Source organism: Schistosoma mansoni (assembly GCF_000237925.1).
Source record: "Schistosoma mansoni, WGS project CABG00000000 data, chromosome 3 unplaced supercontig 0105, strain Puerto Rico, whole genome shotgun sequence".
NCBI lineage: Eukaryota > Metazoa > Platyhelminthes > Trematoda > Strigeidida > Schistosomatidae > Schistosoma > Schistosoma mansoni.
The window spans coordinates 813,187-832,337 of NW_017386009.1; the positions used below are offsets into that span (position 1 = coordinate 813,187).

Genomic DNA, 19,151 nt, shown 5'->3' on the forward strand with positions numbered 1-19,151 from the left:
CTATTATCTTATACTGAATGTTGAGAGCCTTTGTTTGTCTGAACAGATAATCCCACGCCCCACTGTGACTGCGCGAAGATCGAAATAAAGACCTATTCACTACTCCTCTGGTTTCTTCTATCAATAGCACGAGGGTTACCTTAAGGCACGAAAGTGGTGAGCCCTTTTTGAACACAAATTTAACCTCATTTCTGTTAATTTTTTTTTTACTTAATCGTAAAAGTAGACCTGATTATCCGTAAACTAAGTTGAGTATATAACTAGTTTATTCCGTATTATCTTAAGTTATTCGTGTTATAGTAACCATTTTTCGTGCTAACTTTATTGCTATATTTGTCACATACCTCATGTCAGACTCAATAGAAACCCATAATCTGGAGGATTTGTCACCAGTGGAGATAGACACTGTTATGACTACGAAATCCTGACTTCCAGAATTTGATCGTAGTGATCCTGAGTTGTGGTTTGCTCAACTAGAGCATTATTTCACGAGACACAATATCAAATCTGAAGGGATTCGCTATAGAGATTTGTGTTCTATCCTTCCTCCTTCAGTCGCCAAAGAAGTCCGTGACTTGATTTTAGATCCACCATCACCACAACCATACACCATATTAAGACGAGAGATAATGAACCGTTTATCATTATCAGATAGTCAAAGAATCCAAAGACTTTTTCAAGGTGAAACACTAGGTGATCGGTCGCCGTCACAGTTTTTGCGTCACCTTCAAGTGTTAATGGGTGATAACACAGTGGGTGAAGCAGTCCTAAAACAAGGATGGATACAAGCTCTCCCATGCTACGTCCAACACTGTTTGGATGCACAAGATCCTGAAACCTCATTATCTCATTTAGCGCGTATAGCCGATAGAATAATGGAGAGAGGTCCTCCAACTGGACCAGGCACAATAAATCACACACAAAAAGTAGAATCAGCAAAAGACCCCGTCATAGAAGGACTCATTGCGAGTGTTAAGAGTCTCACTGAGGCTGTCACCAGAATGCGAATGGGTCATAGAAACAGGAGCAGGTCACCACAACGACCACGATCCAAGTCACAAAACAGGTCACAAATGTCCAGACAACCTGGGCAGTTTTGTTGGTACCATTGGAAGTTTGGTGTCAACTCAACCAAGTGCATGCAACCATGCTCCTGGCCTAAGCATAATTCTAAGACAGCGGGAAACGAGTAACCCCTCCCCAGGTCGCGACGACTGAGGAGGGGCGCCAAAACAGTCGCTTGTTTTATGTTAGAGACAGAAACTCTGGCTTGAATTTCTTGGTGGATACTGGCGCTGCTCTTAGCATCATCCCTCAAAATAAAACTGAGATTAGTCGAGAAACATCATCAATTACACTTCAAGCTGCAAATAAAACTAAAATTGCGACATTTGGGCAGAAAAACTTAACCCCAGATTTGGGGTTCAGGAGGCAATTCCCTTGGGTTTTCACGGTAGCCGATTTAGATCTGGCAATACTGGGGATGGACTTTCTAGAGAGATACGAATTTCTAGTTGACACCAAGAAACGGCGATTAACACTAAAAGAAACTTCGTATTACACAAAAGGCAAAGAAAGTCACATCAGCTCTCTTAACTTGATTCAAACTCCTCCAGTAACAACAGCGAAATTCCAAGATATACTTGCGGAATTTCCAAACTTAACTAAACCAAAGCCACAGCCTTCTAAAGACAAACTAAAAGTAAGTCACACTATCAAAACCGAAGGTGCACCGGTTTTTGCAAAACCCAGGAGACTAGCATCAGATAAGCTCAAAATCGCTAGGGCCGAGTTTGATTATATGCTACAACTGGGTATTATCCGTCCCTCTGATAGTCAATGGGCATCCCCTTTGCATATGGTCCCAAAGAAGAATGAAGGTGACTGGCGACCGTGCGGGGATTACAGAGCCCTCAACCGTCAAACCGTACCAGATAGGTACCCAATACCGCATATCCAAGATTTCACAAACGGTTTACAGGGTATGAACATATTCACTAAAATTGACTTAGTCAGGGCATATTACAATATCCCAGTGGCTGATGAAGATATCCCCAAGACAGCTATTACAACACCCTTTGGCTTATTCGAGTTTGTACGCATGCCATTCGGCCTGAGAAATGCGGCACAGACATTTCAAAGATTCATAGACAATCTACTTCGAGATATGCCATTTGCGCAGGGGTATATAGACGACTTGTTAATTGCCAGCCCCGATTTGCAATCACACGAACAGCATGTAAAAACAGTGTTAAAAAGACTGGATGAACATGGAATAAACATACATCAAAGTAAGTGTGTTTTCGGTGTTCAAACTTTAGAATTTCTCGGTCACACAATAAGCCCAGAAGGGATTAAACCGATCAAAAAAGAAGTAGACACCATTAAACAATACCCCATACCTAGTTCTCTAACACAACTGAGAAGTTTTCTAGGTCTAATTAACTTTTATCGCAGATTCATACCAGGTTGTGCACAATTAATGCAACCTTTGACAGATTCACTAAAAGGAAAACCAAAAGAATCCAAACTGTCTTCTGACGCTGTCGAAGCTATTAAACAACTTAAAGATAAATTAGCTCAAGCAACTACGTTGATGTATCCGAATTCTCTTTCCCCGCTTGCTTTGATGGTGGATGCTTCAGATAAAGCAGTAGGCGGAACCCTTAACCAACTGGTTTAAAACGCCTGGAAACCAATTGCTTTCTTCTCAAAAAGACTCGCTCCAGCAGAGACAAGGTATTCTACCTTCGGGCGAGAACTTCTTGCAATCTACCTAACCATTAAACACTTCCGACACATGTTAGAAGGCAGGGAATTTATAGTCTTTACGGATCACAAACCACTAACGAATGCACTAAAAGCGAGAGCTGATAAATACTCACCTCGAGAAGTCCGACACCTTGACTATATATCACAGTTCACAAGCGATATCCGACATGTCAAAGGTCAGGACAATCAGGCGGCAGATGCTTTATCTAGGCTAGAAATAAACGTACTACAGCAGTCTACAGTAAACTTCGAGACGTTGAGAAACGAACAAGAGCAGGATCTAGAATTACAAAACCTGCTTAAAACAAACAATTCAAGTCTTAATTTAAAACAGTTCCCATCACCTGTCGATGGTATTCTAATCTTCTGTGACACGACCAAGGCAATGCCGCGACCTTTCGTTCCCAAAAGTATGCGAAAGTTGATATATAATAACTTTCATTCTTTGTCTCATCCTGGCGCAAAAGCTTCAACAAAACTAATCAATGCCAGATATATATGGCCGAATTTACAGAAGGATGTACACAAATGGGTTAGAGAGTGTTCAGCATGTCAACAATCAAAGATAAATCGTCACACAAATTCACCCATAGGTGTTTTCTCGCAACCAGATGCACGTTTTGCCCATGTGCATATCGACTTGGTAGGTCCTTTACCACGTTCAAACGGTTTTAATTATCTTTTTACATGCATAGATCGATTTACCAGATTCCCTATAGCCATCCCGATAGCGGACATCACAGCGGAAACAGTAGCCAAAGTTTTCATGCAGAACTGGGTAACCATTTTTGGTACACCCATAACAATAACGACGGATAGAGGAGCGCAATTCGAATCCGAACTATTTTATAACTTGGCTAAACTTCTAGGCTCCAATAGGATACGCTGCACTGCATATCATCCTCAGGCTAATGGGATGGTAGAACGTTTTCACCGTCAGCTAAAAACCGCCCTTATATCTCACTCAAACCCCAATCAGTGGACAGAATTCCTACCGTTAGTTATGTTGGGAATACGAACATCTGTCAAAACTGACTCACAGTGTTCAGCTGCGGAACTGGTTTTCGGAACAACACTGAGACTACCAGGTGAATTTATTAACCCTAATACTAACAGTCAAAAACTTAATTTAGAAAATTATGTAGATCAACTACGGGACCACATGTCTAAACTTAAGCCGATTAATACTCGTGAACAATCGCGCGCCGTATATATACCTAAAGACCTAAGCAATTGCACGCACGTCTGGATAAGATGTGACAAAATAAAAGCACCACTCAGTCCTCCATTTGAAGGTCCTTTCAAAGTCGTCTCAAGAAAATCTAAATATTTCGTGATAGAAAAACATGGAAACATCGACACAGTAAGTATTGATAGGCTAGAGCCGGCTTATCTAGATCATGAACCACCATACGTGTTGTTAGATCGTTTAACTGACAAATCCATTACGGAATCGAAATGTAAAGATGATAAATCTTTACAAATGACTAAAACGGTTCGCTGGGCACATCCGATTAGTCAGTCAAGGATGTTGACAGTTTCGGCTGCAGGATAAAATATAACCACGTAGCTAATCAGACCCTGCATCTACTTAAAAATAATTTTTTTTTCCTCATTCCGCCTCACATACAACTCCCCAGACCTTTTACCTTTGATATATAAGTGTTATGTTAAATACTTTTTTTAAATACTGGACACATAAGCTAGGTATTCCGAAACGATGGCTGAGGATTTTAATCAAACTCATACAACTAACACTGGCAAATACAACGAATTCAAAAAGCAACCCAGGCGAGTTTTATAATTTTTTTTTCTGGTTAAATAACTATGTTGGTTGTACTTCTTATATATCTGTATACATTTTTCACGTAGACTGGCTATACATATATACCATATGAAATAATTCTAAAAGTTTTCGGTCGAAGATATGTTTAGTAGCTTGATACGATTAATACTACTATTAATAAGTGTTTTTTTTTAGACAAAACATTTTGGATTAAACCATGGTCAAGTACTTATTAAAGTTCTCATCATTTTTTTTTTCTATAGTATTATTATTAATACAAACAAAGAACTTGTACTGTTCCAATATGTCACTTTGACATATCAATCCGTCCTCTTGTTATCTTTCTCTCATATCTGAGCAACTTATGGCCAACAAACGTCGTATTGAAGGGGGTTTTGGTGAACAAAAACACAGGCCCCACGCACTCGAACCTCTGTCCTCCTGAATACTGGACCGTGTGCCTAGCCATTAGACCATATCAAACCACGGGGGAATGACAGCAATTTTTCCTTTTATCGACTAATCATTCATAATACTAATGAGTAATAGGACTTACACACTTCTGAGGTGCAAACCAATTCGTTACTTGGATGAATTGACGAAATATTGCTTCAATATATCATGCGTACCTAAATCAAACCAGAAAAAGGGTATTTGACACAGCTGTACTTGATCCGCATACTCCACACAATTTTTTTTGCTTCTTAATCGTATATTCGTTTCCGTTTTGTGGATTACTCTGATGCACCCTTGGTTACGCACATAGTAGTAGAAGGCGGTAATCACCGGCTCAAGGTCATGCATTTGATCGATTTTGTTAAAGAGTCCAACTTCTAGCAAGTTCACCCTTTTACATATATGCATTACAAAAGAGTATTTTTTTTGTTGTTTTCATGGTTCTTCGTGCACAAGATATCTACACTATGTCTATTTCCTTCCAGAATACCAATCTGTTCTGGAGGCCAAGCACTTACATGAACCGAACAATTATCAATTGCATTTATGTATTTCCATTTTGTATCTTATTATTTTATGCAGGCAGTGGAGCAGTTCTTCAGGTTTGCTTGATTTTCACCATTACATTTGAAGTAGACTCTTCTTTACTTTTTACTTGAGGGCGACTCAAGAGGCAGGTGAGTAAACACCTGATAGCCGGTTTGAACATGGAAAAATCGTACCTCACCAACATGGTGTTGGGTAGCCCGCTCGCGGCACTTCCTCAGATATTCTTATTCCACATTCTCACACTTTCTCTTGAAAGCACGCAGCAAACCGTCAGCGATAGTTGTAGAAAAGATCACATGCTACAAAATAAGATGACAAGCTAGTAAATGAAGAGACATCCATGGACTATCGTTGAAAGCGTTAGTCGTAACTGATTGTAAGTCAAATAGTGAGCTAGTTGATAATTTCGCCTTGGGATGAGAAATAGAACTAAGGTGTTTTCGATAGATAGGTTAATCGAACCGACGTTCCTACGGAAGTCGATTCTAGGGGGAAACTAATGTAACAGCTCAGGTTGGTTGGTTAAGAGTTGACCCCAAACAACCAAGCATATGCTAAAACAGTATTGTTCAAGTGTTCATTCACTTCCTTACTTTTTGTAAGCGTTATATTCCCTATTATCTTATACTGAATGTTGAGAGCCTTTGTTTGTCTGAACAGATAATCCCACGCTCCACTGTGACTGCGCGAAGATCGAAATAAAGACCTATTCACTACTTCTCTGGTTTCTTCTATCAATAACACGAGGGTTACCTTAAGGCACGAAAAACTCACTGTTGTAATCTTCTTTGGAATATTTGTCAAAGGTTGAAATGTGTACGAAAATATGGCTTAGCAGATGTAGTTGGCGTCGAGTCGTGAATGACTATAATCACCACTACAATAAGATTATGCGCTAGATTACGACTTGGATTCCTCGATTGACCGAAAACCATTAGGTTGATTTTGGTCCAGATAAGATATGTCTGTTGGAGATCTTGTGGAATCGAAAGAATACCGAGACGTGCCGAAGAGTATAGGCAAAATAGCAGAAAAGAAGAGAGTTCGCACGAACGAGATGGACAACAGGAACGAACAGTGCTTACGGCACGGCGAAACAAACAAGTACAGTAAATCAATCACTGGTCAATTGGTTATAATAGTAATAGTTTCCAAAATGCCAATCGAGTTCTCGTCATTCTAAGAAGATTACCTGAATCTCTTGCGATAAAAATCAGTAACTTCTGTATTAGGAGTGAATATCTCATTATTTCTATAATTCATGTAGGCCAAACGACTAGACCAGTGATCATATTCTCTTCTACCAAAACTATAACTGAATTCCAAAACATCGTCAGATGTGTATAACACATACACATTCCGTGTTTTGCTTACGCACCTTGTGAATCCAGATAATGTTACACTGGTTAACATTACATTTTTAATTAATAAATTATCCATTAGTTCATTGTACCCATAAAAAGACGATGGAATATCGTCTATTCTGTTCCAACGTGATTTGTCACTAATGAGTTTGTGAGTGTGTGTGGGTGTACATTCAGAACAGAGTGATTTTTTCATATTAATTAAGAATGTATGATAATACTGTGTGATCGTTTTTCCGTAAAACATTGTTTATATACGATAAATGGCTAGTAGCTTATCTAAACCGTTCCAAGTGCTTTGCCATAGACAACAGGATGATCTGTAACTCAGTTTCGCCTCAATTGGCACTCTTCGACAAGATGTACTTGTGTACAGCAAGATGAGTTGAAGTCAACATCAGCTTTCAATGAATCCACTCACACAGTTTGATGGTACATTAACGTCACAGTTAGCTTGATAAATTGGCTAAACCACTTGCATGAAGGATTTGACAATTCGCTCACAGAATCGAAACATAGAAATTACCATCAAGTGGATTGGTGGACACCTTTCAATATCGAAATCAACAATAATTCCTCAAATGATAATGTTTCAGGTCAATCACAAACAATGCACAAATCGACCCATCTACCCAAGACGACATTTCAAAGGTCCCGTTCAACAAAACCAATGTGTTCCGAAAACTGAATGTGTCAGGAAGCGAACTCATAGCCTTTATCATCAAGAGTCAACACACTGTTTTACAATGTAACAAATATCTTTAGAAATCCCCACTAACCAATTTCATCTAGTCAATTACTGGTAATCAAAACTGAAGATCTCAAGCATGGTATTAGTGGGGTGACAGCTATAAAGGTCAAACTGTTCGGTTCCACATTCGAAACCTGTTCAGTCTAATTCAGTTTGGCTAAATGGACAACAGCAACGACCCTCGTACAAATACAACTTATAAGTTGCGTTGTCTGTTCGAATAGTGGTAAAGACCAATGATCAGTCAGTCAGTCACAACGTAGAACTTCGTACGTACCTACATCAGTTCGATTTGCCATAGCACATTAACACAGAGATGCAGTTGTCGATTCAAATCCCATAGTGGTAGAAGTAGTAAGAGTATAAACAGTAATCGGAAAGATTAGGGTTTGATGTTATTGAAGGAGTATAATTCAATGAAATAAATTTGAAAGAAGAAAAACGAAAGAGACATAAAGAATTCAGAAGATTAGAGTTTTTGGGAGAACACAATGAGTGGATACACCTTCGCCATTGCAAAGGATTTTGAGCCATGTCATTCAAGGTCTCTAACCATCGATTGCTATCATCTCGCGAATCCCAAGCAGGTAGTCTACACCTACCAACATGGCTCAGTCCACTTGTCTGTGACTTCATGGATTTGTGCCACGTTTTGGTCTGGCTGCCCCTAGCTTTCTTCCAACCTACTCCTACAGCATTAAACATTGCACGTCGGAGCAGTCGGTGGTTGGGCATACGTAACACGTATCCCAGCCATCTCAACTGATGAAGTTTCACTACTTCATCAATCGATTTGCCATCCTTACCTAGTACCCGTTTCCTAACAACTGCATTACTTACCGGGTGGTCCCAGGATATACGAGCAATGCTTCGAAGACCCCTATGATCGAACACTAGTAGCCTACGAATATCCTCCACTCTTACCGGCCATGTTTCGCTGCCATAAAGTAGGACGGAACGAACTGCTGCACAGTAAACCCGTCCTTTTGTTGCCAGACGGACATCTCGCCTTCGCCATAAATGACGCAAGTTGGCAAAAGCTTGACGAACCTTCTGTATCCGTACTGAGATTTCGTCACACACCAGACCACAAGGGCTGATGAGACTCCCAAGATAAGTGAAGCGGTCAACACGCTCAACTACTTCACTCCCTATCATTAGTTCAGGTGCCGATGCCACCCAATCCTGAAGTAACATTTTGCACTTCGAGGGAGAGAATCGCATCCCGAACATGCCTGCATAGTTGCTTATAGCGGTCAGAAGACTCTGCATTTTGTCAGTGTCTTCACCAAATAAAACTATGTCGTCAGCGTATTCCAAGTCAACAAGTGAGCCTCCTGGTAAAAGTTCAACTCCTGGAGATTGAGATGATGAAAGTGATATTTCTAATAGCACGTCAACGACAAAGTTAAACAAGAATGGAGAGAGTGGACAGCCCTCACGAACACCACTTGAGGTAACCAAGACCAATGATAATTCTAACTGAATCGAGATTTACAATCTGAAATAACGAAATCTGAGTTGTCTAGCGTTTTCGAAAGTACATTTCAACAATATTCGATCATTCATAAATTTCCCAAATATACGAATTCACCTTCGTGTCGTTATACAACGAATTCATAAACGCACCTCACTAGAACCTCACAACAACATGAAGCTGGTTGGCATTAATTTTGGGATTTCGCACGAAAGGTAGGGAATGTTTAGGATGAAACCTACACCACGGAATTCACTCACTTCAGGAACACCATCCAACTAACGTTACCATGTGATTAAGATCAAATCCATCATACACAAAGATCTCCACTCAGTCGAAAAACTAATTTGAAGTTGACTATCTACTCAACACTACTTACGAAAATGTAATTTTTGGGTTCAGTGTACCTACAATGACCAACCGCACACCGAAATAAGAGGAGTATTTGTGCAATTGCTACAATGAACACTATCACTGATCACTTCGAATACAGGAAAATGCTTGGAATTCTGGGAGTGTTATTCATTACACAGACATATACACTTAATAACCAAGCATAGGTCAGTATCCTCATTCAATCGGTACACAGCACTACTACTATTGATAGGGTCTTCACGAGGTAACCTTTAAGTTCAGTGGGATTTTGTGGAATGGTTACTGGTTTCAAATCAAGCACAATAACCAAAGTGGAGATACTGTGAACTACAGTACACAACTGTTTACCTGAGATGCATGCAAAATAACGACTGATAAAATAAATACACCGGTTCAAGCCTACTAATTTGTTACAAATGTTATAGACACCAACCACAGAATCGGCTTGAGGAATTGAAGATTATGTTTTAGACATCAAACCGACACGTATTTTGACCATTTAAACAACCATGTGCTACCAAGTAGAGAGAACTAAATGTCAAGTAGATGCACACACATTATGATATCCTCACTCATTCTTAAGCCCCACTTCTGTCAAACAGGAGGTTTAGTTATGCCGAACGGACAGAATTGGTGCGAAGAACAATAATACTCACCACCCTTTATGTCTGAACCTTTCTCAACATTATCAGTGACTTCATTTTGTTTTGTTAGTGATTTGCATTAGTTCTAATTCAACCGACATGATGTTTGCCATTTTCAATTTCTAACATTGGATGATTCAAATTCAATACTTTAGTCATCGTAACACAATTACAATAATTTTGATTTTATAATCTTACAACCGGATCAATGAACTTTCGAAAAAAATAATTCACTCCAATATTGCTTGTTCTTAAGTATTTGATCAAAATTTCTAAAATGTCGTGTCCTATAAGGATTTTGAATACATTCCAACAAGGTTGCTGTTATACCGTTGAACAATCACTCGGAAACACTGATCAGTCAAATGGACAAAGATTGATTTCGTGTTAATTAGCACTCACCAATACACTCAACGACTGATTATCTCTTGCGACAAAAATCAGTAACTTCTGTATTAGGAGTGAATATCTCATTATTTCTATAATTCATGTAGGCCAAACGACTAGACCAGTGATCATATTCCCTTCTACCAAAACTATAACTGAATTCCAAAACATCGTCAGATGTGTATAACACATACACATTCCGTGTTTTGCTTACGCACCTTGTGAATCCAGATAATGTTACACTGGTTAACATTACATTTTTAATTAATAAATTATCCATTAGTTCATTGTACCCATAAAAAGACGATGGAATATCGTCTATTCTGTTCCAACGTGATTTGTCACTAATGAGTTTGTGAGTGTGTGTGGGTGTACATTCAGAACAGAGTGATTTTTTCATATTAATTAAGAATGTATGATAATACTGTGTGATCGTTTTTCCGTAAAACATTGTTTATATACGATAAATGGCTAGTAGCTTATCTAAACCGTTCCAAGTGCTTTGCCATAGACAACAGGATGATCTGTAACTCAGTTTCGCCTCAATTGGCACTCTTCGACAAGATGTACTTGTGTACAGCAAGATGAGTTGAAGTCAACATCAGCTTTCAATGAATCCACTCACACAGTTTGATGGTACATTAACGTCACAGTTAGCTTGATAAATTGGCTAAACCACTTGCATGAAGGATTTGACAATTCGCTCACAGAATCGAAACATAGAAATTACCATCAAGTGGATTGGTGGACACCTTTCAATATCGAAATCAACAATAATTCCTCAAATGATAATGTTTCAGGTCAATCACAAACAATGCACAAATCGACCCATCTACCCAAGACGACATTTCAAAGGTCCCGTTCAACAAAACCAATGTGTTCCGAAAACTGAATGTGTCAGGAAGCGAACTCATAGCCTTTATCATCAAGAGTCAACACACTGTTTTACAATGTAACAAATATCTTTAGAAATCCCCACCAACCAATTTCATCTAGTCAATTACTGGTAATCAAAACTGAAGATCTCAAGCATGGTATTAGTGGGGTGACAGCTATAAAGGTCAAACTGTTCGGTTCCACATTCGAAACCTGTTCAGTCTAATTCAGTTTGGCTAAATGGACAACAGCAACGACCCTCGTACAAATACAACTTATAAGTTGCGTTGTCTGTTCGAATAGTGGTAAAGACCAATGATCAGTCAGTCAGTCACAACGTAGAACTTCGTACGTACCTACATCAGTTCGATTTGCCATAGCACATTAACACAGAGATGCAGTTGTCGATTCAAATCCCATAGTGGTAGAAGTAGTAAGAGTATAAACAGTAATCGGAAAGATTAGGGTTTGATGTTATTGAAGGAGTATAATTCAATGAAATAAATTTGAAAGAAGAAAAACGAAAGAGACATAAAGAATTCAGAAGATTAGAGTTTTTGGGAGAACACAATGAGTGGATACACCTTCGCCATTGCAAAGGATTTTGAGCCATGTCATTCAAGGTCTCTAACCATCGATTGCTATCATCTCGCGAATCCCAAGCAGGTAGTCTACACCTACCAACATGGCTCAGTCCACTTGTCTGTGACTTCATGGATTTGTGCCACGTTTTGGTCTGGCTGCCCCTAGCTTTCTTCCAACCTACTCCTACAGCATTAAACATTGCACGTCGGAGCAGTCGGTGGTTGGGCATACGTAACACGTATCCCAGCCATCTCAACTGATGAAGTTTCACTACTTCATCAATCGATTTGCCATCCTTACCTAGTACCCGTTTCCTAACAACTGCATTACTTACCGGGTGGTCCCAGGATATACGAGCAATGCTTCGAAGACCCCTATGATCGAACACTAGTAGCCTACGAATATCCTCCACTCTTACCGGCCATGTTTCGCTGCCATAAAGTAGGACGGAACGAACTGCTGCACAGTAAACCCGTCCTTTTGTTGCCAGACGGACATCTCGCCTTCGCCATAAATGACGCAAGTTGGCAAAAGCTTGACGAACCTTCTGTATCCGTACTGAGATTTCGTCACACACCAGACCACAAGGGCTGATGAGACTCCCAAGATAAGTGAAGCGGTCAACACGCTCAACTACTTCACTCCCTATCATTAGTTCAGGTGCCGATGCCACCCAATCCTGAAGTAACATTTTGCACTTCGAGGGAGAGAATCGCATCCCGAACATGCCTGCATAGTTGCTTATAGCGGTCAGAAGACTCTGCATTTTGTCAGTGTCTTCACCAAATAAAACTATGTCGTCAGCGTATTCCAAGTCAACAAGTGAGCCTCCTGGTAAAAGTTCAACTCCTGGAGATTGAGATGATGAAAGTGATATTTCTAATAGCACGTCAACGACAAAGTTAAACAAGAATGGAGAGAGTGGACAGCCCTCACGAACACCACTTGAGGTAACCAAGACCAATGATAATTCTAACTGAATCGAGATTTACAATCTGAAATAACGAAATCTGAGTTGTCTAGCGTTTTCGAAAGTACATTTCAACAATATTCGATCATTCATAAATTTCCCAAATATACGAATTCACCTTCGTGTCGTTATACAACGAATTCATAAACGCACCTCACTAGAACCTCACAACAACATGAAGCTGGTTGGCATTAATTTTGGGATTTCGCACGAAAGGTAGGGAATGTTTAGGATGAAACCTACACCACGGAATTCACTCACTTCAGGAACACCATCCAACTAACGTTACCATGTGATTAAGATCAAATCCATCATACACAAAGATCTCCACTCAGTCGAAAAACTAATTTGAAGTTGACTATCTACTCAACACTACTTACGAAAATGTAATTTTTGGGTTCAGTGTACCTACAATGACCAACCGCACACCGAAATAAGAGGAGTATTTGTGCAATTGCTACAATGAACACTATCACTGATCACTTCGAATACAGGAAAATGCTTGGAATTCTGGGAGTGTTATTCATTACACAGACATATACACTTAATAACCAAGCATAGGTCAGTATCCTCATTCAATCGGTACACAGCACTACTACTATTGATAGGGTCTTCACGAGGTAACCTTTAAGTTCAGTGGGATTTTGTGGAATGGTTACTGGTTTCAAATCAAGCACAATAACCAAAGTGGAGATACTGTGAACTACAGTACACAACTGTTTACCTGAGATGCATGCAAAATAACGACTGATAAAATAAATACACCGGTTCAAGCCTACTAATTTGTTACAAATGTTATAGACACCAACCACAGAATCGGCTTGAGGAATTGAAGATTATGTTTTAGACATCAAACCGACACGTATTTTGACCATTTAAACAACCATGTGCTACCAAGTAGAGAGAACTAAATGTCAAGTAGATGCACACACATTATGATATCCTCACTCATTCTTAAGCCCCACTTCTGTCAAACAGGAGGTTCAGTTGTGCTGAAGGAAGATATTTATTTATTAGGTGGATATCGTAGCGATTATTTGCTTAATTTATTTCGTTTGGCTTCATCGCGGTCTTTTAGGATTATAACTGAATAGTGACATTTTATATCAATATTTTTCTGTAAATTAATAGAAATTAAGGTAGTTAACAAATGAAAGAAGATATCGGTTATCTGATTTCGGACATTCGGGAAACGTAAATATTTGAAGGTTACAAGATATGTAGTTAAAATTGAAATGAATTATTGTTAGTTTGTGGTTATAAATATACAAGGGGATCAACGCAGTTCAATTTGCATAAGAATGACTCAAATGAAACGATGAGAATGTCAATATCGTGTTTCAGTGGAACTGATATTTATCGTAAACGAAGTTGAATACACGATTTTTAACCAACACACAATACTTTAGGCAGTGAAAAAGTATCGTTTAATGAAAGCCAAAGGGAAACAAAACGGAACGGATAGATACCACAAACCGTCTCTTTTGTAATGATTACACAATTTCGTACTCCTTTATTTGATGAACCATAAACCAAGTTATGATAGCGGTTAACAACTGAAGGAAGCATACACCAAATGCGACAAGAGCAATTATTATCAGGTTGCGTTTTAAGAATGCTGCAAAAACAGACACACACCCCTAGGAACGAAGAAAGGGAAATTGTTACCATACGATATATGGATGAGTAGTAGAAACATTTGTGATATATGTTAGGTTTACCTATACCTGTAGTTTACAAATAGTGCCCATGTGCGATTCGATCACTAGCAAACGAGTATTTCATCAATACCAACTCCTTGACTGGTAGACCATAAGGGCTGAATATACTCAAACACACTGTTGTATTTAAACAACTGTCGGTTTGAATCATCAGTATAACGAAGCACACTAAACCCTTTTATATTCTCAGTAAAAGCGCTGAAACACCTGGTATTTCCTTTGCGTTAACGTTGCTTTGGACGATTAGGGAGACCTAGCGAGACAAATCGTAAGCAGAAGAGTAGGACATTCAGTACCATTTAACAAAATGTCCATTAAAAATCTTAAACTAGAATCAATAAGATTGTTTCCGGTATTATAAAGGAGTGAAAATACCCAAGACAAGGACTGGGCCTTACCGAACATCAAATTATGGGCACACAATGACCACAGTGATAGTCTTGTGCAATATTCAAAGGGTAACCGACATCCTCAGCATGAAGTTTAGACCAACATCTAAGGGAACATAAACGCTCCCCAAATAATTCGGTCTCTATATACATATTAATCTTGGTGGCGATTACTATGGGTCATGTGATGACTCGTCAAGCTTGAGTCTTGGCTTAATCGTTATCAGCTTTTTGCTACAATCTAGTTTTCATCAGTTATCTTGTACTTCATCAGGTCTCCAGTAACCAGGTTAAACTTAACACCTATACACAGGAACATCATGAATGATATACACAGAATCCAATGGCTTTACAAATAAAAATACACTTCTAAATATCCAGTTACATCAAAGTAGCATGGAATAAACTCACAAAACTGTTGATAGGAAGGTTGAGTCACTTATAGATTGACAGTCAAATCCTGATGGAAAAAATTTATTAACGGCATATTCATATCTACAAATAATATGTCGATTCACTGCTAATATCTTAAACACAGTCGACTATACCACACTCAATAATCAGTTTTTGACAAACAAGTATTTGGAATAACCAAAACTTACTTTATTGAATACTGTTCTCTCCTTTTTGCACGACTGTGGGGTTCCTTCTATATAGTCTTTAGGACCTTTGACTCCACAACATTGGAACTACAGCAGTTAAGATGCAGTTATGACTTACTGATGATTGAACCAAATCCATGAATAGAGTTACCTCTTTGGTTGGATTGTTTATAGCACTAGTCATCGATTTCTCAAGTCCCTTATCAATCTCTTGCCTGTAAACAAACGCAATTATGGAAACAGCCAATTCAGCAACCAGAAGTACGATGAGGAGGAAAGAATACTACATGCTGTGCCTTAGCTAAAGTAACCTACCAAATACAGCATATAAACATTCTCCTTTATAGCCCCACAGCAGCCCAGGAAGCTCACTATAAGAACTATCGCTCCAATAGTAATTACAGTGATGGGTACTGCGTACCAGACAATGTGCAAGTTGTCTCCATATTGGCTGGATTTAACTTGCATATAGGCACCAGTTCCGATTAGCACAAGGGAACACATCTAAAAGCAGGAAAGTAGAAAAAAATCGAATATTATTACTAGACAGATAGTGTTCATAACGAACAAACTAAACTTTAGGAAACCCATTCCAGACGCGACAACTGCTTCCCCGAAAATAGCTGAAATCGATAATCCCTCCGTTTATATTGAGTTCTAATCAGTAGAACAATCAAACAAATAATTAAGTGGTTTGAATGGCTAAGGAGGAAATTGACGAAGCTCTCACCTAACGGGCTTCTGTATCTAGTAGCAGTGAGTTATCTATTCTTCCAGGTTGGAACCCAGGTACATTACTGATGAAAGGGAAAAAAATGAATTAGCGAATTGTAGTGAGATATTGTCCTAGATTCCCAGGAATATGTCAAGTTTCCTCTTGATGGCTGTAAGTTGCTTCTAGTTTTTGGGGACTGTTTGCGGAACAGACTGCTTTGTAGGACATAAGATCATGTGCAGTAAGGAATCACAATGAGCGTCCACGTCAAGTTGGGGGTGAACACCCCGATCCACCTGCTTTTGATTGTCCTTTAAGGTTGACACATACAACCGTTTAAAATTCAGACCCAGATTCAGTAGTAAGGACAGAAGATCTACGGCCCCGTGTTATCCCTCTTCTCGTATGCTTCCATCAGTGTCCAGCCTTCTCTTCAATGAGTCAATTGAGTATGCGAACACTACTGCTTCGGGCAACAGGTTCCAAGAACTGATGACTCAGCGTGAAAACTTGTTTGCCACGGGGTGTTTTGTTCATTCATGGCTTATCTACTCACCTGCTGTGTCCTATGAGTTATCGCGAAAAAGAAAGGATATATATGGTCTAAAACCATTTCTCGGTAACCTACACGTCAAAATCGGATCACCTCTTAATCTGAGGTAGGACAGAGTAAAGTGGTCTATCATTTCAAGCCGCTCTTTGTATCATGAATCACTGTCACACCAAGGTCCGAGTGGAACCGGCCCATGGGTGTAGGCACTTCCTCTATGTTGTACCTATTTATCTTTGTATCCTCAAAGTGCATGTAGACATACTTTGCCGTGTCGATAGGTATCAGCCACTCTTAAGATCAGCTAATCACAATATATTGAGCAATTGGTCTTAAGATTTTGGGGTGTGGTTCATCCGGCTATGTTGACTTTTCCGTGTCTAAGGTGCTAAGCGCATTAAGGATATCGTCTGGACAGGAGTCCACAGTGAGCAGACTGTCCATTGACTTTGTATTTTGATCTGGTTCTTCATCTAGAAGAGGCTCCTGAGTGAAAACTTTCCCGAAGTAGTTTGCCATGGCATCTGATTTCTCCTGATCATCCTACAACATTTCAGATCCACACCCTTCCTTAATTAGCTTGCAAACCCAATGTTGTGTTCTTGTTTTGTAATTTGTGTATGAGAATAGTCTCTTAGGCTGTGTGATTACAAATTAGGCTAACTGAATTTCATATTTTCTCTGAGCTTCTTGGAAAGTATGTATCGACTTATTTCGTACCGCCCTGTAGTGTTCCATCGTACTTGCAGTACCAAGGTTGATGGCGATTTTTGAACATTTCCTCTTTCGTCTTATAAAACGTCGAATATCCCGGTCCATCCAAGGATGGTCGTGTTTCTTCATTTTCCTTGGGACTGTCCAGGTTATAATTGGTCGAGTAGCCTGGTTGCATAACCGCCGGAAATTAGTGTGTGCCCCTTCTACTGATGCGACTGAGTCAATTATCCAGTTTTTAGCTGATGATGCAGAGTTGATTGACTTCATGTCTGCCTTCCATATGCAAGGACTGGTCGGCGCAACTGTTTGACGAGCCATTTTCAGCCACTGACTTCAATAAGATGACTTCTCCCTAGAAGTGATACGAAAGTCATTTGACCAACATCATCACTGTGTGTAAAGACTGAGTCCATCTGAGCTTTCTATGTCCACCGTTATCTTGAGCACTGCAATTTTATTTTGTAGGCTGCGAGCACTTGTATAACACAGCTTTAACCCTGTGGAGAACTTTCTTTTATCACACTGAGTGGTTTGGGAATTGTTTCGCTCCGAACATCTAAAGTGTGGAAACCCTCAAGTGCGAGGTTCTTCAACGTTCTCGTGGTGTCCATTCATTTCTATCTCTGCCGATCATATTTTAATACTGTCAACCAGGCTGAGATCTCCACTTATATATATTGCGGACTCAATAGGTCTGCATTGGTTTCCCAGTATTAGGTTTTCTTTCTTCAACTGGAACAAAGGTAATCTTTAAGAGTCGGCTTTTCTGAATGCTTTCAGAATCCACTTTTTGCCTTGTTCTATAGAGCTTATAGATGCCAACTCCTGTTACTGTTTCTAGGAGTAGCTTGCTTATAAGGAAACTAGTGTAGCACAGGTCGCATTCAAGTCTAATCTTTGGTTCTTTTTCGGAAGATTCTCTTAACTTATGGAAAATGACTGGCCTGTCAGCGAGGTCTATCTTAACAAGCTGTGGAGTTTTAATTACTAAAACCTTTTCTTCCTGTAGTCCGATTTAGCGTCACATGTGAATTTATCACTCTAATTCCTTACTTTTCTTTTTCTGGGTGTAATTGTAAGCAAATCATTTACCTTATTATATCTCTTGATCACACCATCTACACCTGTTATGCTTTGCTCCCCCATGGTCTGTTTTGCTTTGATATGTGAATCCAGCACTGAAACCATCGATTCACATACCTTACTGTTGCATATAATTTGTTTATTTCCAGCGGTCTTTTCTCTTTTCTTTTAACAAGGCCTACATCTGTGTGCTTATTATGCGCTTCTCTAATGAGGTACACCTTGATGGTCGCATTCTAACCCAAAGCTGAACTCATGACAACACGCACTGTCTCCTCGAAAACTGGAATCTGCTCATCTACTGCCACCTGCATATTTGAGGGCAGATATACTCGATGAGGATGCCTTGCCTCAGTCTTGTTGATAAGACTGAAGACTATGA

At 39.4% G+C, this 19,151-nt stretch overlaps 3 protein-coding genes across 3 annotated transcripts; 1 reads left to right on the forward strand and 2 right to left on the reverse strand.

The window, feature by feature from the left end:
- Window positions 1-629: 629 nt before the first annotated feature.
- On the forward strand, window positions 630-1,193 carry Smp_131750 (hypothetical protein; the record flags this gene model as incomplete). Its single annotated transcript, XM_018791304.1, has 1 exon — window positions 630-1,193. One exon carries the CDS (start codon window positions 630-632, stop codon window positions 1,191-1,193), a length of 564 nt encoding a protein of 187 aa, XP_018645517.1.
- A 13,185-nt stretch (window positions 1,194-14,378) lies between these two features.
- On the reverse strand, window positions 14,379-14,561 carry Smp_202380 (unnamed protein product; the record flags this gene model as incomplete). Its single annotated transcript, XM_018791305.1, has 1 exon — window positions 14,379-14,561. One exon carries the CDS (start codon window positions 14,559-14,561, stop codon window positions 14,379-14,381), a length of 183 nt encoding a protein of 60 aa, XP_018645518.1.
- An 853-nt stretch (window positions 14,562-15,414) lies between these two features.
- On the reverse strand, window positions 15,415-16,338 carry Smp_075720 (Leukocyte surface antigen CD53 (Cell surface glycoprotein CD53), putative). Its single transcript, XM_018791306.1, has 4 exons — window positions 16,248-16,338; window positions 16,020-16,208; window positions 15,823-15,987; window positions 15,415-15,791 (listed from the first exon to the last, which is right to left on the reverse strand). The coding sequence occupies exons 1-4, from the start codon at window positions 16,293-16,295 to the stop codon at window positions 15,663-15,665; spliced, it is 531 nt and encodes a 176-aa protein (XP_018645519.1). The 5' UTR covers window positions 16,296-16,338; the 3' UTR covers window positions 15,415-15,662.
- Window positions 16,339-19,151: the final 2,813 nt, after the last annotated feature.